Source organism: Papaver somniferum, unplaced genomic scaffold (assembly GCF_003573695.1).
Source record: "Papaver somniferum cultivar HN1 unplaced genomic scaffold, ASM357369v1 unplaced-scaffold_141, whole genome shotgun sequence".
NCBI classification, from domain to species: domain Eukaryota; kingdom Viridiplantae; phylum Streptophyta; class Magnoliopsida; order Ranunculales; family Papaveraceae; genus Papaver; species Papaver somniferum.
The window spans coordinates 38,405-64,977 of record NW_020623379.1 but is presented as its reverse complement, the minus strand read 5'-3'; the positions used below and the strand labels follow the sequence as shown (position 1 = coordinate 64,977).

At 35.5% G+C, this 26,573-nt stretch overlaps 2 protein-coding genes and 1 long non-coding RNA gene across 3 annotated transcripts; all 3 read left to right on the top strand.

The window, feature by feature from the left end:
* Nucleotides 1–14,282: 14,282 nt before the first annotated feature.
* Nucleotides 14,283–14,768, top strand: LOC113335378 (F-box protein At1g52495-like). Its single transcript, XM_026581440.1, has one exon. The coding sequence runs from the start codon at nt 14,283–14,285 to the stop codon at nt 14,766–14,768; it is 486 nt and encodes a 161-aa protein (XP_026437225.1).
* A 4,529-nt stretch (nt 14,769–19,297) lies between these two features.
* Nucleotides 19,298–19,942, top strand: LOC113335380. Its single transcript, XR_003353306.1, has 3 exons — nt 19,298–19,405; nt 19,748–19,785; nt 19,897–19,942. It is a non-coding gene; the product is annotated as an uncharacterized LOC113335380 (long non-coding RNA).
* A 730-nt stretch (nt 19,943–20,672) lies between these two features.
* On the top strand, nt 20,673–25,919 carry LOC113335379. The gene is made up of 8 exons (XM_026581441.1): nt 20,673–20,827; nt 20,923–20,953; nt 21,811–22,124; nt 22,239–22,375; nt 23,714–23,837; nt 23,975–24,361; nt 25,396–25,479; nt 25,616–25,919. The coding sequence occupies exons 1-6, from the start codon at nt 20,700–20,702 to the stop codon at nt 24,252–24,254; spliced, it is 1,014 nt and encodes a 337-aa protein (XP_026437226.1). The 5' UTR covers nt 20,673–20,699; the 3' UTR covers nt 24,255–24,361; nt 25,396–25,479; nt 25,616–25,919.
* The last annotated feature ends 654 nt before the right edge of the window (nt 25,920–26,573 follow it).

Below are 26,573 nucleotides of genomic sequence, written 5' to 3'. Positions count from 1 at the left end.
GACTCGAACGCTATAATTTAGCTCAACCGGTTTATCTTTTTATTGGAAACATGCTAATGATCAGGACATGTTGGTCTATAGACCCAGATGATCTTTATATTTTAGCAAAATTTTGAAATCTAGGCCTCATAAACAAGATTTGTCTACTTAGAGCAGTTTCGAGTGTACATTCGAAAAATACACACTCGAAAAGACTCGAACGCTATAATTTAGCTCAAGAGGTGTCTATTTTGATTGAAAAAATGCTATTGATTAGGACATGTAGGTCTATAGATCCACATGATCTTGATATGTTATCCAATTTTTGAAGGCTAGGCCTCATAAACACGAATTTTCTACTTAGAGCAGTTTTGAGTGTACATTCAAATAATACACACCCGAAAAGACTCGAACGCTATAATTTAGCTCAACCGATGTCTATTTTGATTGAAAACATGCTAATTATCAGGACATGTTGGTCTATAGACCCACATGATCTTGATATTTTAGCCAAGTTTTGAAGCCTAGGCCTCATAAACACGAATTTTCTACTTAGAGCAGTTTCGAGTGTACATTCGAATAATACACACTCAAAAAGACTCGAACGCTATAATTTAGCTCAACAGGTTTCTATTTTGATTGGAAACATGCTAATGATCATGACATGTTGGTCGATAGACACACATGATCTTGATATTTTAGCCAAATTTTGAAGTCTAGGCTACATAAACAAGATTTTTCTACTTAGAGTTGTTTCGTCTGTACATTCGAAAAATACACACTCGAAAAGACTCGAACGCTATAATTTAGCTCAAGAGGTGTCTATTTTGATTGAAAACATGCTAATTATCAGGACATGTTGGTCTATAGACCCACATGATCTTGATATTTTATCCAAGTTTTGAAGCCTAAGCGTCATAAACACGAATTTTCTACTTATAGCAGTTTCGAGTGTACATTCGAATAATAAACACTCGAAAAGACTCGAACGCTATAATTTAGATCAACCGGTTTCTATTTTGATTGGAAACATGCTAATGATCAGGACATGTTGGTCTATAGACCCACATGATCTTGATATTTTATCCAAATTTTGAAGTCTAGGCCACATAAACAAGATTTTTCTACTTAGAGCAGTTTCGAGTGTACATTCGAAAAATACACACTCGAAAAGACTCGAACGCTATAATTTAGCTCAAGAGGTGTCTATTTTGATTGAAAAAATGTTTATTATCAGGACATGTTGGTCTATAGACCCACATGATCTTGATATTTTATCCAAGTTTTGAAGCCTAGGCCTCATAAACACGAATTTTCTACTTAGAGCAGTTTCGAGTGTACATTCGAAAAATACACACTCGAAAAGACTCGAACGCTATAATTTAGCTCAACAGGTGTCTATTTTGATTGGAAACATACTAATGATCAGGTCATGTTGGTCAATAGACCCACATGATCTTGATATTTTAGCCAAATTTTGAAGTCTAGGCCACATAAACAAGATTTTTCTACTTAGAGCAGTTTCGAGTGTACATTCGAAAAATACACACTCGAAAAGACTCGAACGCTATAATTTAGCTCAAGAGGTGTCTATTTTGATTGAAAACATGCTAATTATCAGGGCATGTTTGTCTATAGACCCACATGATCTTGATATTTTATCCAAGTTTTGAAGCCTAGGCCTCATAAACACGAATTTTCTACTTAGAGCAGTTTCGAGTGTACATTTGAAAAATACACACTCGAAAAGACTCGAACGCTATAATTTAGCTCAAGAGGTGTCTATTTTGATTGAAAACATGCTAATTATCAGGACATGTTGGTCTATAGACCCAGATGATCTTGATATTTTATCCAAGTTTTGAAGCCTAGGCCTCATAAACACGAATTTTCTACTTAGAGCAGTTTCGAGTGTACATTCGAAAAATACACAGTCGAAAAGACTCGAACGCTATAATTTAGCTCAAGAGGTGTCTAATTTGATTGGAAACATGCTAATGATCAGGACATGTTGGTCTATAGACCCACATGATCTTGATATTTTAGCCAAATTTTGAAGTCTAGGCCACATAAACAAGATTTTTCTAGTTAGAGCAGTTTCATGTGTACATTCGAAAAATACACACTCGAAAAGACTCAAACGCTATAATTTAGCTCAAGAGGTGTCTATTTTGATTGAAAACATGCTAATTATCAGGACATGTTGGTCTATAGACCCACATGATCTTGATATTTTAGCCAAATTTTGAAGTCTAGGCCACATAAACAAGATTTTTCTACTTAGAGCAGTTTCGAGTGTACATTCGAAAAATACACACTCGAAAAGACTCGAACACTATAATTTAGCTCCAGAGGTGTCTATTTTGATTGAAAACATGCTAATTATCAGGACATGTTGGTCTATAGACCCACATGATCTTGATATTTTATCCAAATTTTGAAGCCTAGGCCTCATAAACACGGATTTTCTACTTAGAGCAGTTTCGAGTGTACATTCGAAAAATACACACTCGAAAAGACTAGAACACTATAATTTAGCTCAAGAGGTGTCTATTTTGATTGGAAACATGCTAATGATCAGGACATGTTGGTCTATAGACCCACATGATCTTGATATTTTAGCCAAATTTTGAAGTCTAGGCCACATAAACAAGATTTTTCTACTTAGAGCAGTTTCGAGTGTACATTCGAAAAATACACACTCGAAAAGACTCGAACGCTATAATTTAGCTCAAGAGGTGTCTATTTTGATTGAAAACATGCTAATTATCAGGACATGTTGGTATATAGACCCACATGATCTTGATATTTTATCCAAGTTTTGAAGCCTAGGCCTCATTAACACGGATTTTCTACTTAGAGAAGTTTCGAGTGTACATTCGAATAATACACACTCGAAAAGACTCGAACGCTATAATTTATCTCAAGAGATGTCTATTTTGATTGAAAACATGCTAATTATCAGGACATGTTGGTCTATAGACCCACATGATCTTGATATTTTAGCCAAATTTTGAAGTCTAGGCCACATAAACAAGATTTTTCTACTTAGAGCAGTTTCGAGTGTACATTCGAAAAATACACACTCGAAAAGACTCGAACGCTATAATTTAGCTCAAGAGGTGTCTATTTTGATTGAAAACATGCTATTGATCAGGACATGTTGGTCTATAGACCCACATGATCTTGATATTTTAGCCAAATTTTGAAGTCTAGGCCACATAAACATGATTTTTCTACTTAGAGCAGTTTCAAGTGTACGTTCAAAAAATACACACTCGAAAAGACTCGAACGCTATAATTTAGCTCCAGAGATGTCTATTTTGATTGAAAACATGCTAATTATCAGGACATGTTGGTCTATAGACCCACATGATCTTGATATTTTAGCCAAATTTTGAAGTCTAGGCCACATAAACAAGATTTTTCTACTTAGAGCAGTTTCAAGTGTACATTCAAAAAATACACACTCGAAAAGACTCGAACGCTATAATTTAGCTCCAGAGATGTCTATTTTGATTGAAAACATGCTAATTATTAGGACATGTTGGTCTATAGACCCACATGATCTTGATATTTTTGCCAAATTTTGAAGCCTAGGCCTCATAAACACAAATTTTCTACTTAGAGCAGTTTCGAGTGTACATTCGAAAAATACACACTCGAAAAGACTAGAACGCTATAATTTAGCTCAAGAGGTGTCTATTTTGATTGGAAACATGCTAATGATCAGGACATGTTGGTCTATAGACCCACAAGATCTTGATATTTTAGCCAAATTTTGAAGTCTAGGCCACATAAACAAGATTTTTCTACTTAGAGCAGTTTCGAGTGTACATTCGAAAAATACACACTCGAAAAGACTCGAACGCTATAATTTAGCTCAAGAGGTGTCTATTTTGATTGAAAACATGCTATTGATCAGGACATGTTGGTCTATAGACCCACATGATCTTGATATTTTAGCCAAATTTTGAAGTTTAAGCCACATAAACAAGATTTTTCTACTTAGAGCAGTTTCAAGTGTACATTCAAAAAATACACACTCGAAAAGCCTCGAACGCTATAATTTAGCTCCAGGGATGTCTATTTTGATTGAAAACATGCTAATTATCAGGACATGTTGGTCTATAGACCCACATGATCTTGATATTTTAGCCAAATTTTGAAGTCTAGGCCACATAAACAAGATTTTTTCTACTTAGAGCAGTTTCGAGTGTACATTCGAAAAATACACACTCGAAAAGACTCGAACGCTATAATTTAGCTCAAGAGGTGTCTATTTTGATTGAAAACATGCTATTGATCAGGACATGTTGGTCTATAGACCCACATGATCTTGATATTTTAGCCAAATTTTGAAGTCTAGGCCACATAAACAAGATTTTTCTACTTAGAGCAGTTTCGAGTGTACATTCGAAAAATACACACTCGAAAAGACTCGAACGCTATAATTTAGCTTAAGAGGTGTCTATATTGATTGGAAACATGCTAATTATCAGGACATGTTGGTCTATAGACCCACATGATCTTGATATTTTAGCCAAATTTTGAAGTCTAGGCCACATAAACAAGATTTTTCTACTTAGAGCAGTTTCGAGTGTACATTCGAAAAATACACACTCGAAAAGACTCGAACGATATAATTTAGCTCAAGAGGTGTCTATTTTGATTGAAAACATGGTATTGATCAGGAAATGTTGGTCTATAGACCCACATGATCTTGATATTTTAGCCAAATTTTGAAGTCTAGGCCACATAAACAAGATTTTTCTACTTAGAGCAGTTTCGAGTGTACATTCGAAAAATACACACTCGAAAAGACTCGAACGCTATAATTTAGTTCAAGAAATATCTATTTTGATTGAAAACATGCTAATTATCAGGACATGTTGGTCTATAGACCCACATGATCTTGATATTTTATCCAAGTTTTGAACCCTAGGCCTCATAAACACGAATTTTCTACTTAGAGAGCAGTTTCGAGTGTACATTCGAATAATACACACTCGAAAAGACTCAAACGCTATAATTTAGCTCAAAAGGTATCTATTTTGATTGGAAACATGCTAATGATCAGGACATGTTGGTCTGTAGACCCACATGATCTTGATATTTTAGCCAAATTTTGAAGTCTAGGCCACATAAACAAGATTTTTCTACTTAGAGCAGTTTCGAGTGTACATTCGAAAAATACACACTCGAAAAGACTCGAACGCTATAATTTAGCTCAAGAGGTGTCTATTTTGATTGAAAACATGCTAATTATCAGGACATGTTGGTCTATAGACCCACATGATCTTGATATTTTATCCAAGTTTTGAAGCCTAGGCCTCATAAACACGAATTTTCTACTTAGAGAAGTTTCGAGTGTACATTCGAATAATACACACTCGAAAAGACTCGAACGCTATAATTTAGATCAACATGTTTCTATTTTTATTGGAAACATGCTAATGATCAGGACATGTTGGTCTATAGACCCAGATGATCTTGATATTTTAGCAAAATTTTGAAATCTAGGCCTCATAAACAAGATTTGTCTACTTAGAGCAGTTTCGAGTGTACATTCGAAAAGTACACACTCGAAAAGACTCGAACGCTATAATTTAGATCAAGAGGTGTTTATTTTGATTGAAAACATGCTATTGATCAAAACATGTTGGTCTATAGACCCACATGATCTTGATATTTTAGCCAAATTTTGAAGTCTAGGCCACATAAACAAGATTTTTCTACTTAGAGCAGTTTCGAGTGTACATTCGAAAAATACACACTCGAAAAGACTCGAACGCTATAATTTAGCTCAAGAGGTGTCTATTTTAAAACATGCTAATGATCAGGACATGTTCGTCTATAGACCCACATGATCTTGATATTTTAGCCAAATTTTGAAGCCTAGGCCACATAAACACGAATTTTCTACTTAGAGCAGTTTCGAGTGTACATTCGAATAATACACACTCGAAAAGACTCGAACGCTATAATTTAGATCAACAGGTTTCTATTTTATTGGAAACATGCTAATGATCAGGACATGTTGGTCTATAGACCCAGATGATCTTGATATTTTAGCAAAAGTTTGAAATCTAGGCCTCATAAACAAGATTTGTCTACTTAGAGCAGTTTCGAGTGTACATTCGAAAAATACACACTCGAAAAGATTCGAACGCTATAATTTAGCTCAAGAGGTGTCTATTTTGATTGAAATGCTATTGATCAGGACATGTTGGTCTATAGACCCACATGATCTTGATATTTTAGCCAAATTTTGAAGTCTAGGCCACATAAACAAGATTTTTCTACTTAGAGCAGTTTCGAGTGTACATTCGAAAAATACACACTCGAAAAGACTCGAACGCTATAATTTAGCTCAAGAGGTGTCTATTTTGATTGAAAACATGCTAATTATCAGGACATGTTGGTCTATAGACCCACATGATATTGATATTTTATCCAAGTTTTGAAGCCTAGGCCTCCTAAACACGAATTTTCTACTTAGAGCAGTTTCGAGTGTACATTCGAATAATACACACTCGAAAAGACTCGAACGCTATAATTTAGATCAACAGGTTTCTATTTTATTGGAAACATGCTAATGATCAGGACATGTTGGTCTATAGACCCAGATGATCTTGATATTTTAGCAAAAGTTTGAAATCTAGGCCTCATAAACAAGATTTGTCTACTTAGAGCAGTTTCGAGTGTACATTCGAAAAATACACACTCGAAAAGATTCGAACGCTATAATTTAGCTCAAGAGGTGTCTATTTTGATTGAAATGCTATTGATCAGGACATGTTGGTCTATAGACCCACATGATCTTGATATTTTAGCCAAATTTTGAAGTCTAGGCCACATAAACAAGATTTTTCTACTTAGAGCAGTTTCGAGTGTACATTCGAAAAATACACACTCGAAAAGACTCGAACGCTATAATTTAGCTCAAGAGGTGTCTATTTTGATTGAAAACATGCTAATTATCAGGACATGTTGGTATATAGACCCACATGATCTTGATATTTTAGCCAAGTTTTGAATCCTAGGCCTCATAAACACAAATTTTCTACTTAGAGCAGTTTCGAGTGTAAATTCGAAAAATACACACTCGAAAAGACTAGAACGCTATAATTTAGCTCAAGAGGTGTCTATTTTGATTGGAAACATGCTAATGATCAGGACATGTTGGTCTATAGACCCACAAGATCTTGATATTTTAGCCAAATTTTGAAGTCTAGGCCACATAAACAAGATTTTTCTACTTAGAGCAGTTTCGAGTGTACATTCGAAAAATACACACTCGAAAAGACTCGAACGCTATAATTTAGCTCAAGAGGTGTCTATTTTGATTGAAAACATGCTAATTATCAGGACATGTTGGTCTATAGACCCACATGATCTTGATATTTTAGCCAAGTTTTGAAACCTAGGCCTCATAAACACGAATTTTCTACTTAGAGCAGTTTCGAGTGTACATTCGAATAATACACACTCGAAAAGACTCGAACGCTATAATTTAGCTCAACAGGTTTCTATTTTTATTGGAAACATGCTAATGATCAGGAAGTTGGTCTATAGACCCACATGATCTTGATATTTTAGCCAAATTTTGAAGTCTAGGCCACATAAACAAGATTTTTCTACTTAGAACAGTTTCAAGTGTACATTCGAAAAATACACACTCGAAAAGAATCGAACGCTATAATTTAGCTCAAGAGGTGTCTATTTTGATTGAAAACATGCTATTGATTAGGACATGTTGGTCTATAGACCCACATTATCTTGATATTTTAGCCAAGAAGGCTAGGCCTCATAAACACGAATTTTCTACTTAGAGCAGTTTCGAGTGTACATTCATATAATACACACTCGAAAAGACTCGAACGCTATAATTTAGCTCAACCGGTGTCTATTTTTATTGGAAACATGCTAATGATCAGGACATGTTGGTTTATAGACCCAGATGATCTTGATATTTTAGCTAAATTTTGAAGTCTAGGCCTCATAAACAAGATTTGTCTACTTAGAGCAGTTTCGACTGTACATTCGAAAAATACATACTCGAAAAGACTCGAACGCTATAATTTAGCTCAAGAGGTGTCTATTTTGATTGAAAACATGCTAATTATCAGGACATGTTGGTCTATAGACCCACATGATCTTGATAATTTATCCAAGTTTTGAAGCCTAGGCGTCATAAACACGAATTTTCTACTTATAGTAGTTTCGAGTGTACATTCGAATAATACACACTCGAAAAGACTCGAACGCTATAATTTAGCTCAACAGGTTTCTATTTTTATTGGAAACATGCTAATGATCATGACATGTTGGTCGATAGACACACATGATCTTGATATTTTAGCAAATTTTTGAAATCTAGGCGTCATAAACAAGATTTGTCTACTTAGAGCAGTTTCGAGTGTACACTCGAAAAATACACACTCGAAAAGACTCGAACGCTATAATTTAGCTCAAGAGGTGTCTATTTTGATTGAAAACATGCTAATTATCAGGACATGTTGGTCTATAGACCCACATGATCTTGATATTTTAGCTAAGTTTTGAAGCCTAGGCCTCATAAACACGAATTTTCTACTTAGAGCAGTTTCGAGTGTACATTCTAATAATACACACTCGAAAAGACTCGAACGCTATAATTTAGCTCAACAGGTTTCTATTTTTATTGGAAACATGCTAATGATCAGGACATGTTGGTCTATAGACCCAGATGATCTTGACATTTTAGCAAAATTTTGAAGTCTAGGCCTCATAAACAAGATTTGTCTACTTGGAGCAGTTTCGAGTGTACATTCGAAAAATACACACTTGAAAAGACTCGAAAGCTATAATTTAGCTCAAGAGGTGTCTATTTTGATTGAAAACATGCTAATTATCAGGACATGTTGGTCTATAGACCCACATGATCTTGATATTTTAGCCAAGTTTTGAAGCCTAGGCCTCATAAACACGAATTTGCTACTTAGAGCAGTTTCGAGTGTACATTCAAATAATACACACTCGAAAAGACTCGAACGCTATAATTTAGCTCAACCGGTGTCTATTTTTATTGGAAACATGTAATGATCTGGACATGTTGGTCTATAGACCCACATGATCTTGATATTTTAGCCAAATTTTGAAGTCTAGGCCACATAAACAAGATTTTTCTACTTAGAGCAGTTTCGAGTGTACATTCGAAAAATACACACTCGAAAAGACTCGAATGCTATAATTTAGCTCAAGAGGTGTCTATTTTGATTGAAAACATGTTAATTATCAGGACATGTTGGTCTATAGACCCACATGATCTTGATATTTTAGCCAAGTTTTGAAGCCTAGGCCTCATAAACACGAATTTTCTACTTAGAGAAGTTTCGAGTGTACATTCAAATAATACACACTCGAAAAGACTCGAACGTTATAATTTAGCTCAAGAGATGTCTATTTTGATTGCAAACATGCTAATGATCAGGACATGTTGGTCTATAGACCCACATGATCTTGATATTTTAGCCAAATTTTGAAGTCTAGGCCACATAAACAAGATTTTTCTACTTAGAGCAGTTTCGAGTGTACATTCAAAAAATACACACTCGAAAAGACTCAAACGTTATAATTTAGCTCAAGAGATGTCTATTTTGATTGGAAACATGCTAATGATCAGGACATGTTGGTCTATAGACCCACATGATCTTGATATTTTAGCCAAATTTTGAAGTCTAGGCCACATAAACAAGATTTTTCTACTTAGAGCAGTTTCGAGTGTACATTCGAAAAATACACACTCGAAAAGACTCGAACGCTATAATTTAGCTCAACCGGTGTCTATTTTTATTGTAAACATGCTAATGATCAGGACATGTTGGTCTATAGACCCAGATGATCTTGATATTTTAGCTAAATTTTGAAGTCTAGGCCTCACAAACAAGATTTGTCTACTTAGAGCAGTTTCGAGTGTACATTCGAAAAATAAACACTCGAAAAGACTCGAACGTTATAATTTAGCTCAAGAGATGTCTATTTTGATTGAAAACATGCTAATATCAGGACATGTTGGTATATAGACCCACATGATCTTGATATTTTAGCCAAATTTTGAAGTCTAGGCCACATAAACAAGATTTTTCTACTTAGAGCAGTTTCGAGTGTACATTCGAAAAATACACACTCGAAAAGACTCGAACGCTATAATTTAGCTCAAGAGGTGTCTATTTTGATTGAAATCATACTAATTATCAGGACATGTTGGTCTATAGACCTACATGATCTTGATATTTTATCCAAGTTTTGAAGCCTAGGCCTCATAAACACGGATTTTCTACTTAGAGCAGTTTCGAGTGTACATTCGAATAATACACACTCGAAAAGACTCGAACACTATAATTTAGATCAACAGGTTTCTATTTTTATTGGAAACATGCTAATGATCAGGACATGTTGGTCTATAAATCCAGATGATCTTGATATTTTAGCAAAATTTTGAAATCTAGGCCTCATAAACAAGATTTGTCTACTTAGAGCAGTTTCGAGTGTACATTCGAAAAATACAAACTCGAAAAGACTCGAATGCTATAATTTAGCTCAAGAGGTGTCTATTTTGATTGAAAACATGCTATTGATCAGGACATGTTGGTCTATAGACCCACATGATCTTGATATTTTATCCAAATTTTGAAATCTAGGCCTCATAAACAAGATTTGTCTACTTAGAGCAGTTTCGAGTGTACATTCGAAAAATAAACACTCGAAAAGACTCGAACGTTATAATTTAGCTCAAGAGATGTCTATTTTGATTGAAAACATGCTAATATCAGGACATGTTGGTATATAGACCCACATGATCTTGATATTTTAGCCAAATTTTGAAGTCTAGGCCACATAAACAAGATTTTTCTACTTAGAGCAGTTTCGAGTGTACATTCGAAAAATACACACTCGAAAAGACTCGAACGCTATAATTTAGCTCAAGAGGTGTCTATTTTGATTGAAATCATGCTAATTATCAGGACATGTTGGTCTATAGACCTACATGATCTTGATATTTTATCCAAGTTTTGAAGCCTAGGCCTCATAAACACGGATTTTCTACTTAGAGCAGTTTCGAGTGTACATTCGAATAATACACACTCGAAAAGACTCGAACGCTATAATTTATCTCAAGAGATTTCTATTTTGATTGAAAACATGCTAATTATCAGGACATGTTGGTCTATAGACCCACATGATCTTGATATTTTAGCCAAATTTTGAAGTCTAGGCCACATAAACAAGATTTTTCTACTTAGAGCAGTTTCGAGTGTACATTCGAATAATACACACTCGAAAAGAATCGAAAGCTATAATTTAGCTCAAGAGATGTCTATTTTGATTGAAAACATGCTAATTATCAGGACATGTTGGTCTATAGACCCACAAGATCTTGATATTTTAGCCAAATTTTGAAGTCTAGGCCACATAAACAAGATTTTTCTACTTAGAGCAGTTTCGAGTGTACATTCGAAAAATACACACTCGAAAAGACTCGAACGCTATAATTTAGCTCAAGAGGTGTCTATTTTGATTGAAAACATGCTTTTGATAAGGACATGTTGGTCTATAGACCCACATGATCTTGATATTTTAGCCAAATTTTGAAGTCTAGGCCACATAAACAAGATTTTTCTACTTAGAGCAGTTTCGAGTGTACATTCGAAAAATACACACTCGAAAAGACTCGAACGCTATAATTTAGCTCAAGAGGTGTCTATTTTGATTGAAAACATGCTAATTATAAGGACATGTTGGTATATAGACCCACATGATCTTGATATTTTATCCAAGTTTTGAAGCCTAGGCCTCATAAACATGGATTTTCTACTTAGAGCAGTTTCGAGTGTACATTCGAATAATACACACTCGAAAAGACTCGAACGCTATAATTTATCTCAAGAGATGTCTATTTTGATTGAAAACATGCCAATTATCAGGATATGTTGGTTTATAGACCCACATGATCTTGATATTTTAGCCAAGTTTTGAAGCCTAGGCCTCATACACACGAATTTTCTACTTAGAGCAGTTTCGAGTGTATATTCGAAAAATACACACTCGAAAAGACTCGAACGCTATAATTTAGCTTAAGAGGTGTCTTTATTGATTGGAAACATGCTAATTATCAGGACATGTTGGTCTATAGACCCACATGATCTTGATATTTTAGCCAAATTTTGAAGTCTAGGCCACATAAACAAGATTTTTCTACTTAGAGCAGTTTCGAGTGTACATTCGAATAATACACACTCGAAAAGACTCGAACGCTATAATTTAGCTCAAGAGGTGTCTATTTTGATTGAAAACATGCCAATTATCAGGATATGTTGGTTTATAGACCCACATGATCTTGATATTTTAGCCAAGTTTTGAAGCCTAGGCCTCATACACACGAATTTTCTACTTAGAGCAGTTTCGAGTGTATATTCGAAAAATACACACTCGAAAAGACTCGAACGCTATAATTTAGCTCAAGAGGTGTCTATATTGATTGTAAACATGCTAATTATCAGGACATGTTGGTCTATAGACCCACATGATCTTGATATTTTAGCCAAATTTTGAAGTCTAGGCCACATAAACAAGATTTTTCTACTTAGAGCAGTTTGGAGTGTACATTCGAAAAATACACACTCGAAAAGACTCGAACGCTATAATTTAGCTCAAGAGGTGTCTATTTTGATTGAAAACATTCTATTTATCAGGACATGTTGGTCTATAGACCCACATGATCTTGATATTTTAGCCAAATTTTGAAGTCTAGGCCACATAAACAAGATTTTTCTACTTAGAGCAGTTTCGAGTGTACATTCGAATAATACACACTCGAAAAGACTCGAACGCTATAATTTAGCTCAAGAGGTGTCTATTTTGATTGAAAACATGCTAATTATCAGGACATGTTGGTCTATAGACCCACATGATCTTGATAGTTTAGCCAAATTTTGAAGTCTAGGCCACATAAACAAGATTTTTCTACTTAGAGCAGTTTGGAGTGTACATTCGAAAAATACACACTCGAAAAGACTCGAACGCTATAATTTAGCTCAAGAGGTGTCTATTTTGATTGAAAACATGCTATTTATCAGGACATGTTGGTCTATAGACCCACATGATCTTGATATTTTAGCCAAATTTTGAAGTCTAGGCCACATAAACAAGATTTTTCTACTTAGAGCAGTTTCGAGTGTATATTCGAAAAATACACACTCGAAAAGACTCGAACGCTATAATTTAGCTCAAGAGGTGTCTATATTGATTGGAAACATGCTAATTATCAGGACATGTTGGTCTATAGACCCACATGATCTTGATATTTTAGCCAAATTTTGAAGTCTAGGCCACATAAACAAGATTTTTCTACTTAGAGCAGTTTGGAGTGTACATTCGAATAATACACACTCGAAAAGACTCGAACGCTATAATTTAGCTCAAGAGGTGTCTATTTTGATTGAAAACATGCTATTGATCAGGACATGTTGGTCTATAGACCCACATGATCTTGATATTTTAGCCAAATTTTGAAGTCTAGGCCACATAAACAAGATTTTTCTACTTAGAGCAGTTTCGAGTGTACATTCGAATAATACACACTCGAAAAGACTCGAACGCTATAATTTAGCTCAAGAGGTGTCTATTTTGATTGAAAACATGCTAATTATCAGGACATGTTGGTCTATAGACCCACATGATCTTGATATTTTATCCAAGTTTTGAAGCCTAGGCGTCATAAACACGAATTTTCTACTTATAGCAGTTTCGAGTGTACGTTCGAACAATACACACTCGAAAAGACTCGAACGCTATAATTTAGCTCAACAGGTTTCTATTTTGATTGGAAACATACTTATGATCAGGACATGTTGGTCTATAGACCCACATGATCTTGATATTTTTTCCAAATTTTGAAGTCTAGGCCGCATAATCTTCGTTATCCATATTATCAAATAGGTCTCTAGCCTCTTTGATCTTCTCAGATGGCATGGGATCTCCGTTCTTCAGGCATGCAGTTAACATTTTGGAAACACGGTTGAACATATTCACCTGTTTTTTATACGTAATGAAATAACATCAAACGGTAATTACCTAAGATTTATAGGAGTAATATAAAATGAACAAAAATATAAGAACACGCACCAGTCTATCATAACCAGCTGGTTTGTCTTTGATGATACAATTATAACTTGAACCCGCCGCAGTAGTGTTGGATTTGATTTCACGGATAACCAAAGGATGTGATACGTTGTTATACCAACTATCTTCCTGAAGAGATGAATATTGATGCTGCTGCGTTGCCATATCTTCCTGAGGAGATGAATATTGATGTTGCTGCTGCGTCGCCATATCTTCCTGAGGAACTAGTAATAGAAAACATTCTCACCAGATTACCTTTTCGGACTCTAGCTCAATACAGCTGCATCAGTAAGTTATGGTGCAATTCAATTTCAAATGATGCACAGTTTGCTAAGACTCACTTTGCTCACAACAAAAATCGTAAGTTAAATCTAGTCTTCAATTTACTTAATGTATGGACTTCTAAAGGAGGAGCTTCTTTTTTCAGTCTAGACAGTGATTACAAATTTAGATTATTAATGAACGTAGAAAACCAAAGCAGAGCTGAACTAGTAGGTTACTGTAATGGGTTTGCTTGTATTACACTAGTTCGTAAAAAAGGGTCTGGTCGTAATTTTGTGAATATCATCAACCCTATCAGGAGGGAAATACTTTCTCTCCCCTATACGTATCCTAAGGATTGAGGGGAATGCCAATATTTATGTCATGGTTTTGGTTTTGATTCATCAACAGACGAATACAAGGTTGTAATCATTTTTACTTCCAAAGACATTGAGGAGTACTTTATAAGTATGGTCTTTACTTTGGGTACTAGATCATGGAGAAAGAGTGTTACAAGTGTTGCTCAAATCTCCCCGCCACCAGGTTGTTCTCCTTTTCCTAGTCGATTGGTAACATGCAGAGCAGCCACTCTTTGCGGGGGCCATCTTCTCTGGAAGATAACTGCTAACAGTGCAGTAGAAGAAGAGGCGACAGTCGTTGCTAATAATCAAGCCCAGTTTGGGGAGAAAGTCACGAAGAGGCATCCGCCCAAGGTGGCAGTATCAAAGACGGTAAAAAGAACTCGAGCTTCATCGAGCGCTGAAGGTGCTCCAACTGAAGGTGCTCAAACCCGTGGTCGTGCAGGACTGGGAGGTAGTCACGGTCGTAAAGTAAAGAAGAGCAGATAAATGACAATGATTTGTGTTGTACATTCGGAAGTTTGGGTAACTAAGTTTACTTCCGATTATTGCAAGTTCAAAATTTGAAAAGTATCAGTTTTTCCCAAATTCTGATTTTTGGGCCATCGTACATTCGGGACTTTACAAAAAAAAATTATCCTCCGAATATTACAAGTTCTTGTGAAATTTCGTGTACTAAGTACACATACCGGTACGCATACTTGCGTAAGATATAGGTCCGAGAATTTTTGGCGGGTTTTGGAAGTGTACTAAGGTATGCGTCCCCGTTCGCATACTGGCAAACCCAAACTCAGACCGTCTACTTAAGTATGCGTACCCGTTTGCATACTTGAGTGGTTAAAGTTCTAGAATTAGTTTGCTCATGAATTAATACACACATATATATATATATATATATATATATATATATATATATATATATATATTAAGGAATGCATTCTTTGCAAACCGTGGCAATAATGTTCATGAATTAATTCGAGTGAATCAAACCAATTTTGCTTCAATTGTGTTCTTGTATACTTTATGAGAATATAACAATTGAACAACTCTTTAACTAGTTTTATTTGAGTCATTTGAACTAGTTATAGTTAAGATGAATAAGGTTGATATGAAAGTGTTCATATACCTAACCTCGGTTAACTACAGTTGAGCCAACATGGTGTACACGTTTAGGTATATTTACATAAACCTAAATGAAGGTACATTTCATTTGTGTATAACAAGCTAAGTTCGATCTAACATTTCAAAGATATTAGCTTGAATCTAATCAGATTTTCATGTAACGATGAATATTGAATGCTTTGTTACCAAGGTAACTTAGATTGTGAACCCTGATTTGAAAACTATATAAAGGAGAACTCTAGCAACTGGGAAACCTAATCCCCACACCTTCTGTGTGATACTAGTTGCATAAGTTAGAGTCGATTCTCCTTTAACCTTAGGTTTTTCACGAAACCCTGTAGGTTAACGACTTGAAAACTTCATTGGGATTGTGAAGCCAGACCCAACTATTTTCCCCTGTAGTTTCTTGTTCTGATCTTACTTTTACTATCGTGATTGAGTATTATCTTTGCTAAGATTTGCTTGAGATTTATCTCCAATAGGTAAAATTAAAAGTAGTTACATACATCTTCGTCTCATCGTTTGTGATTCCACAATATCTTGTTTCGCTACCATACGATTAAGTTTATTTTGAGGTGATTGATAATACTAGGATGTTCTTCGGGAATATAAGTTCGGGTTATCAATTGGTTCATGTTCCTGTTCACTTTGATTTATCAAAAGACAGAACAAAACTGATAAGTATTTATGTGGGAGACAAATTTATCTATTCCAATAGACTTTTCCGTGTGTAACAGATTTGTTTATGAAGTCTTCAACTTTGGTTCGTATCAACTCTTGGTTGTGGGTGAGACCATCTAAAGGAATCAAGTGCGTAGTATCCTGCTGGGATCATAGACGTAAGGAACACAACTGTACCTTGAATCAGTGTGAGATGGATTAGGGTTCAACTACAGTCCAGTCCGAAGTTCATTGGTGTCTATAGCGGCTTAATACAGTGTGATTTTCAAATCTGGACTAGGTCCCAGGGTTTTTCTGCATTTGCGGTTTTCCTCGTTAACAAAATTCTGGTGTCTGTGTTATTTGTTTTTCGCATTATATTTTGTCATATAATTGAAATATCACAGGCGTTAAGATCAATTAATTAGATAATCCGACCATTGGTTGTTGATATAAATTGACTGACACTTGAACATTGGTCTTTGGTATCGTTCAAGTTATTTCTCCTATATTCAATCGAGCTTGCAAATTCCTATTTGTTGATTGCAAATTAAATTGAGAAATAGAGATATCACTCTTTGATATACTTTTCTATAAGATTGAGTCTGACTGTCTAGTTGATTCTCTTGAAAGTATATTGGAGTAAGTCCTCTCAGATTGCCAAACGAAATATTGGGTGTGGTTGTTAGACCCCCGCTTTTTCAGCACCTCCTCAAAGTTCAAGTATTGTCTTGGATGGATAGTCAATCCAACTAAGTTAGATGATTTCTAAGACTACTATTTTTCCCTTATCCATGAAAATGATCATTTTGCACTTTATCATAAAATTATCATTTACAATTGTTTTCAAGATTAAGTATTCTCATGAACCTGCAACAAGCCCGTGGAAGTCCGAATCTCTAGAAGGAGGGAATATGACTCTACTCCAAATAAGTTTCGAATACTTTTAGTTAAGTTCAATTGGTGTTTTTATTTTGTGATAATTTTAATGTGAATATGTCATTACTTACGCGTGGGTTCATATTATAGACACACATGGATGGATATATAACCATTTTTCCACGTTGAAGGGAGGTTTAATTTTTTGATTCTAATAAAGAAACACTCATTTAAGAGAAATAACCCTCAGCAAGGGAAACGAGGCTCAGCAGCGGAAGCGATCCCAACAAGGTTAGCAAGCCTCAACACTCATCTTGAATCTAAGTCTATTTGTTTGTCTTGAAATCAACCCCCCTCAAAGTCCAAGTGTTGTTGGAAAGATAGTCAATCTATAGCTAAGTCAGTTGGTTTCTAAGATCGCCGTTTTTCTCTTATCCTTGAAAATGATCATTTTGTCCTTTATCATAAAATCATCATTGACAACTATTTGTGAAATTAATTTTCTCATGAACCCGAGATAATCTTATGGAAGTTCGTATCTCTAGATGGAGAAAATGTGACTTTACTCCAAATAAGTTTCGAATACTTTAGTTAAGTTCAACTGGTGCTTTCATTTTTTAATAGTGATAACGTGAATATCTCATTACTTATGCGTGGGTTCATGTTATAGACATATATGGGTGGATATACAACCATTTTCCCGCGTTGAAGGGAGGTTTAAATTCTTGAATCCAGTAACGAAACACTCATTTAAGGGAAAAACCCTCAGCAAGGTCGGCGAGGCTCAACAGAGGTTAGCGAGGCTCAACTCCCATCTCGAACCTAAGTATATTCATTTGTCTTGGAAATTGCACCACGCCCCCTCAAATTTCAAGTGTTGTTTTGAGCTAAGTCAGATGATTTCTAAGATGATTGTGTTGCCCTTATCCGTGAAAACTGATCATTTTTCCCTTTATCATTAACTCATCATGTACTACTGTTAGCCAGACTAATTTTCTCATGAACCTGAGATAAGTCTTTGGAAGTTCGTATCTTTAGACGGAGGAAATGCGACTCCACTCCAAAAAAAAAATCGAGCACTGTAGCTAATTTCAATTGGTGTTTTCATTTTGTTAATAGTGTTAATGTGAATATCTCATTACTCACGCATGGGTGGTGGATATATAACTATTTTCCCGCGTTAAAGGGAGGCTTAATTTTTAAAATCCAATAACGAAACACTTATTAGGGAGAAAATCCTCGGCAAGGGCAGCGAGGCTCGGGAAGGTTAGCGAGAGGCTCAACACCATCTCGAACCTAAGTCTATTAATTTGTCTTGGTAATTGCACCAAGCCCTCTCAAAGTTCAAGTGTTGTCTAGGATAGAGAGTCAATCTTAAGCTACGTCAGATGATTTCTTAGATGATCTTTTTGCCCTTATGCGTGAAAATGATCATTTTGCCTTTTATCATAAAATCATCATTTACCATTGTTTGCCGGATTAATTTTCTCATAAACGTGAGATAAGCTTGTGGAAGTCCGTCTCTCCATATGGAAGAAGTGTGACTCTACTCCAAAAAAAAAATCGAGCACCTAAACTAATTTTAATCGGTGTTTTTTATTTTTTTAATATTAATGTCAATATCTCATTACTTACATGTGAGTTTATATTATAAACATATTATGGGTGGATATATAACCATTTTCCCGCGTTGAAGAGAGGTTTAATTTTTAAAGGAAAATAATAATAATAATGAAACTCTTTCGGCTCGTGTATGGAAACCTTATAGAAAGCGAATTTCCTTTTCGGCTCTACCCGTGAAGAAATCTTTTAGAAAGAGAGAACTTCCTAAAGAGTAAAGAAAAGAACATACTAAAAGAAATTCTCTTCACTTACTATAGAAAGCTTATTCCCTTTCTATTACGGGTTTGATATTCTCAGTGTTAACTGGTCTTTTCGTAGATTAGAGATGGGAAAGAAAAAGGGGAGAAATTCTGAGGGTAAGCATTCTCTCTCTCTCTCGTATTCTCAAAATTTCTAGGTTTTTTTTCTTCTTCTTTCGATTATAGTTTCTAGGGTTTTTGTTTAGTAATTTTGGAGAAAAATCTTTTGATATATAGGCTATTTATTTTGCTACCGAGAAATTTAAGAACTCCCTAATCACATTCAAGTGTGATGAAGCCTTTGGTTTATGTGCCTTTCAAACACTTTTGCAGACTAACAGATGTTATGTCTAGCTTGAAGGAGCTTAGGTTAATTTGTTGGTGTTGGTGTTGTTAAACGTCGGAACATTCTTCCGATGGAATTAATGATTCATTCTTTGATGCTTTGAATTGTTTCAGGTGCTGGTACGTCTTCTGGTACTCAGACTGGCAATCAAGTAAGTTACTTTGTCTATCCCTTTATCACTGAATATTATTACATTTGATTGTTGATAGTGATAAACGCAATGTCATTGACACTTTTTAACCTTGCATTGGTTTTTTTGTAGGATATTGGAGAGGATGATGATCAAGAGCTTTTGAAATCGTTGGGGGTACATCATTTAATAACAAACCCTTGGTAATCCTTTCACTATGGGATACATCTAGATCAGAGAGGAAGTGGTATAGTATTGTAAGAGGGGTGAATAGAAGTCTATTGATAGAAGATGTCGCAAGCTTTGATAACTCAAATCTATCTGGTGTATCTACTTCCATGATTTCAAATACTTATATTCTACACTGTCATGGTGGTGCTGATAAAGATGGCATAGCAAAAAAACAAAACTTGTCATATGATATTCTAAAGAAGGAATGGTCAACATCCCGTGATCTTGAATTTGCTCGCTGTGATCATATTTCGTTTGCTTCAAAACTTGGGGGTAGTTGTCTTATAGGAGGTAATGGAAGTATTACATCTGGAGAACATTTTGCTTTGTCTAAAGGAGGATATTTAAGTATAGCAGTTGGTGTGATTCATGGATTACCAGCGAATTCATCGGTATCTTCATTTGCTTACCACATGAAAAAAGATGAGCTATAAATATGGACTGAGAGACCACATTATTATACATATTGTACCGCATCAAATAAATGGATTAATGGATCTTCTTCGAATTTGATGTTCTCAAAAAGTCCTCATTATTTTGAGCCCTGTTTTGTTGGTAACATTATGATATCCGTGTTAGAGGATCAGATATGGTTGTATGATTTGAAAGGTGACAAGTGGTCTAAAGGTATAGAATTACCTATTCCTCCAAAAACTGGAGAGAAGATACATATCTGTTTTGTGGAGCCTAGTGTTTTATGTGCAATGTATGCATGTAAAATGGGGAAACTCAACTGTTTTATGTATTCAGTTCAGCATGGAGTGATCTCGTTTCTTAAAGGTGCGATTTTTGACGTGTTGGGTAATTCCAGATTATCAACGGTTTCCCCTCTGTAAGTATTCTCTTACCTTACTTATTATATTAATGGACTTAGTCAATTTTGCTAGAAAAGAATCACCTTACATTTTTTTTTCCTTTCTACTCAAGAAATCTGGGGAATCAAAAGGACAAAACTAAGGTAAATTTTCGATACCCATGCGTTTTATATTGTTTTGCCATGTCTGGGTTGCACATGTATGGGTGACTATGGTCTAACTCATTCGATATATTATAAATGGAATATACACAATGAATATTATGCAAGTGTAACAGTAGTATGGGGTATTATTTGCTTACTGTCAACTTATTATCCACTCATTTGTATATTAGTCATGCTAAATTCACTCTCATGTTAACTTCTAATGTGCATAAGAGCCTTATAAGGAACTTTACTGAGTACTTTAAAGTTAAGTGCTCCTAGAAAATATTTAGAGGTGCCTGTTCACTGAGGCATGGTCTCTGACCTTGCTGATAAGCTATTAAAAAGAATGCATGGCTGAAAAGCTAAATCCTAAGACTTTTCTGGTGGTACTACCTTACTTAAAGCTGCTTCAGTACCAATCACGAGTCATGTTACGTCTGTTTTGAAACTTTTTGTTGATGTAGCTGAGTTTTTGAACAAGTGCAAAAAAGATTTTCTCTGGCAAAGCAGAAACGGTGTTCGTAAGATGCATAGGGTTGATTGGAATCAGGTCTGCCAACCGGGTTTTGGAATTATATATTTAAGTTTGAAAAATTAGCATTCTTGGGTAAATTTGTTTTGGAGGATTCATTCTTACCCTGAGTCTGCTATATCTCATCTGTTGCTAAGTTTCGTAAAAAACCCGTCAAATATAAAGAGCCTGAAAGCATGTTAAAAAGTAATGTTGCACCACCATTCCCCCTAGTTTTGGTGTGTTTACTTAGGACATGTGTCACTTTAGATCACTTAAGCATTTGAAGTAATGATAGGTGATGTTATTAATGCTAATATCAATTGTCTTTCTGTTTGGTTAGGTGAAAGAACTGCATTATCGCACTAAGAGTAGTGTATACAACCAGATACCTTGGAAGTTGGCGGAAGATGGTGATTACCGCCAAAGTTTAGGCCTCATACTTGGGAATAAGATGCCGCACTGTATTAGCTACAGTGGTATACTTAAGAATTTGATGCCTAGCAATGGTACTCGACCATGCATGCACGCAGGGTGGACTACTTGTTTGAAAGACGTTCTTAGTAGCTTCAGCACTGATCAATTATGGGTGGAAACCCTCTGTAGCAAGTTGCCTAGCAAAATGGAAATGGGTCAAATGTTGGTTGCAATTATACTGTGAGTAATTTAGTTATTTGATTGTGTAAAACTGGTTGTTTTTTTTGCCATGTAAACTTTTGACTAGAAAATGTTAGTTAGTGTTTGTATTAAACTTTGATACCAATATTGCAGAAGAGTGACGGATTCATTAGTGGGTTTTAAAGAGCAAGGCTTATATATTAAAAGAATAGATGCTGAGAAGATCGTGTTCCATGAGTACGACAAGAATTATAGGTATCCCGAGCTAAAGGATTGCGAAATTTGGACAGGTACACACTGCAAGGTTTTTTTTTCTATTTTCTTTTTTTGGAGAAGGAACTTAGATCAAACAGCCTAGTTAGAAGTTTCAGAGAACCTCGCATCTTTCAAGTTTACAAACTTGACAACATTATAATGAAAGTTATCCCATGTTCCTCCATCCACTTGGAATGAAATAACATTTCTAAAATAAGATCAAAGCTCCCTTGATTGATTGAGAAGAGCATTTTCAGACAACCTGTCCAGATTCTTTAGTTGTCGACTACATTGAACCTTGATATTTTTATATTCTAGCTCCACCTTACATTGACCGGTACTCCTGGTTCTTGCCATGGCGAAAGCTGCAAGAATTTTAACCATCACTCCTGTATAGTTTGTTGCGCTGAGCTTGATCCCCACACTCATGTAATTTTTCCCATCTCATTGACAACCATAATTCCAATACCATCTATATCCAAAGTATCTTTGTATACAACATACAATTACATGGCAGCACGCTTGATGGGAAATGTTAACTGAAGGTCATTTATTTGTTGCCAAGTTGGATTTCGTAGAGGTAATTGGTTAGTGTTGAGGTTCTGTAATCGAGTAAGTTGGTTCTTGTTGGAACTAATTCGTAATCTAGAGTTACTTTTACTGTTTAGTAAAATCTTGTAATGAATAAGTGTGAACAAGATGGAATGAGTCGGCTCTAAAAGAAATATCTAGAGAAAACTAGAGATAAAAATGAGTCGGTTATTGTAGTGTGAAAAGAAGAAAGTGTAACTAGTTTAGTCAAGAAAAATCTAGAGAATTATATGGTCGGTAAACAAAGCCTATAAAAAGGCAGTGAGTCCATCTGTAACAACGTGAGCAAGCACATCAATAGATCAGAGAGTTTCAGTGAGTTTAGTCTTGCTCCACCATGAGTATGAGAGTTCCAACAATATAAAACTCCATCAAACCTATGAGAGTCCCAAAAAGCTAAAATTCATCAGTTCTTTATGAGGTTAATGGTGGTTGTAGGGTTCGGCTTTATGTGTTGAAAGCAATTTTGGCACCTTGCTTTTAGCATACCGCAGCTCCTAGTTCTGGAAATTCCATGTTGTCTATTGGGGATGAGGTATAGAGACCAAACCAGACAGAAATCCAGCTGTCTATCCTTGCCTGACCGCATGAGCTAATTGCATACGAAACCATACTGCCCGAATAAAACTGTACCCACAATTTTAGTTAATTCTTAGTTATCTGTTCATGATATTTCTCTCTTGAATAAAAAACATTTGTAAACCCAGAAATCAGCATTGTACTTTTGTTGTGTTACAAAATAGTAATAAAAAGTTACTCACACCTTATGTTGCTGGTTTCAGACGATGAGTCTCAGGACACAGGATTTGAATCTTTAGCAGAACTTATTGAGTCAATCAAGGGGTTTATCCCAGGCAGGATGGGGCCAAATATCAATTCATTTCTGAAATGCTTACGCGGAAACAGGTAGAAATTTGTCTATCTATAACGTATAAATAAATGAATTTTGTTGTGTATCTTTCATTACGTATATTACTATTAATTGTTTTAACCATCTATTGTCTATGATTGCCGTATGACTCATATCACTAATTTACTTTTAGTGTTTTTAGTTCTTATTGTAAGAAAATGATGGATGAAAAGAAATGGAGACACCTTCTTGCCCATCCAAATTTCATGGACCCACAAGAAAAAGTTGATAACTTGGTCGCAATAAGATACAACCTACGGGGATCCATGGGTAAAAATTGTAAAATTACAATGGCCGAACTTGGGTGGAATCAGTGGCAGCCCCAATTTCTGACTGGGAACATTTCGTTACAGAAGCTACTGCTCCAGATTGCATCCGTACACACTTTTATGATGCACGTGCTGGGAAAGTGAAAGATGCAGGTGGAAGGCCTGTAATTACAAACTATGATACAAAAAAGCCAGTAGATCTCATCAGACTCTTGAGACATACATACGAGCACGTCAACGATATTGCACAGGTATATTAGCAATTGACTCATTTAATGATTTTTATCTTAATTTTTTTTCCTGGCATAGCGCTCCCAAAATTTCCAGACTAGAGATTCATTCTATGACCATAAATACATACATCATGAACCATAGGAGAGGTAATTGTTTAGAGACATCAAACATCAGTCATCGAATTGATTCCAAGTATTACTGAAATTTTTTAAAAAACAATGTTACAAGTTGTTTCTTAACTCGTTACTGTTGAATAACACTCTGTTAACATAGCAAAAAGAAAACAACTACGCTAATGTACATTCTTGAATTCCATGATTGTCACTATAAGATGCATCACTTCCTGCCTGAACAACCAAGCCCACAACTTTCCTCCATGCAATTAGTTTTTACACTAAGATAAATCACAAAGCACACTACCGAAATGCTACGATAACTAGAGTCCGATGAATGGCCTGATGATTGTCTGTTAGGGATCATTACACTTTCGTTATTCAGATTATGATCACAAATAGTCAATTGGGGAGGTCTTGATGTACCTGTCACATAATATCAGTATCAGTATCAGCATCTCTGGTTAACAAAGCTCTGAATTATTAGGTGCAACACATGATAAAAGTCCGTTGATAAAATTTGGCTTTGCATACACCCAACTGAACCTTTCGGAAAGTGATAGATTAAACTATCTTAACATCCTAGGTTGCATTATGATGGCAATGTTGTGTCTTGACGCCTGCTCAAGGCAAGTTCAAGTCAAGATGCAGCAATTCAGTTGCAAATTGTGGATAATGCAACTGACCTGGTTTGCTGATTCTTGGAAAGTGGTTTACTTGGTATAACCTCCGAAATGGGCAGACCACCCTAGATCGATCCAAATACTCACACCCCAACTCAGCAGGATTTCTGCAGAACGAAGTCAACAGATACAGTTCTTCACACCAATACTGACAATTAAGTAAAAACAGTCACATTCGGAACACAGCCCTGCATTTGGATTTAATGGTTATAAAGTTTAAAGTACTAATGTTTTTGATATGATAAAATCATACAGGGTAGCCAGATTTCTAATAGAAGATTCGGAAGTTGGATTGATACTGTGGCCCCTGGGCTGCTTCCTGTGCACTTCGAAAAGCATGTAAGTGGATATTTAGATTTAATGAGCGTATATATATATATATTTATGTTGATTGATTAACATGTTTGTAAATACATTGATCACCATGCAGATTATTTAATAGTTTGTTTTGTTAAACAATATTCTTATACTACAGGGTAGTCTCAAGGATCGGTATGAGACAATAGAAAGTACTTGGAACTGAATTGAAGATGTTTGGATTTATTGCCATGCTCGAGGCCAAACATTCTAGAGCAAACCAATGCGAAGCTACCGGAAAAAGAGTCCTCTTCTATCCTCAAAAAGACCAAATGCAAGAAACTTAATGAAATATGTAGGATGAAAACAGAAAATGAAGAACTTGTTTTATCTTCCTTCTGAAACAGAGTTAGTTTCCATGTTTTGTTTTATTTATTTAGAATATTCAAATCACGGGCCTTTTCTTGGTTGCTTGATAGAGTTCCCAGTCCAAACTTTGTTTTGTCTATATTACTTTGTGGATTTGTAAGGTAAAGATCTTTATTGGATCTTTTATATAAGATAAAGATCATTCTAAAGGAATTTCAGTTTATTTGGAGGATGAGTTTGCTTTCCAATTCTTCTCGAAATTTTGGGGTTTGTTTCATTTTTTTTTTCTTGGAAATGATTTATTGCGTAAAGTTAACCAAGCTGCATGGTGAGCTGCTTCATAGAGTACTCCGCAGTAGTGCAGATTAGATTCCAGTTTGACTTTATCCTGCATTGCTTAGATTCCAGTTTGACTTTATCCTGCATTGCTTAGATTCCAGTTTGACTTTATCCTGCATTGCTTACATTTAAAGACCCAAGACGGTGTTCTAAAAAAGTTCCACTTGTGTCTCAAAGGTTGTGATATTCGAGATATTTTCTGGTTTCCTCCACATATGACCGAACTTTGTGTCTTCCATGTTAACATTGCAAGTCCTCCTTTTCCTTCTCTTCTGCCCATTTCATTGCCTCTATCATCCCATGGACCTGCCCTCCTCTATACTTCTTATTCCGTCTTTGAAGGTCCTTGGTCCTTCAATTTGTCCTAAAGTATTATACCCCTGCCATTGTTAGTGCTGAAGTAAACTTGCAATGAACCATTATGATAC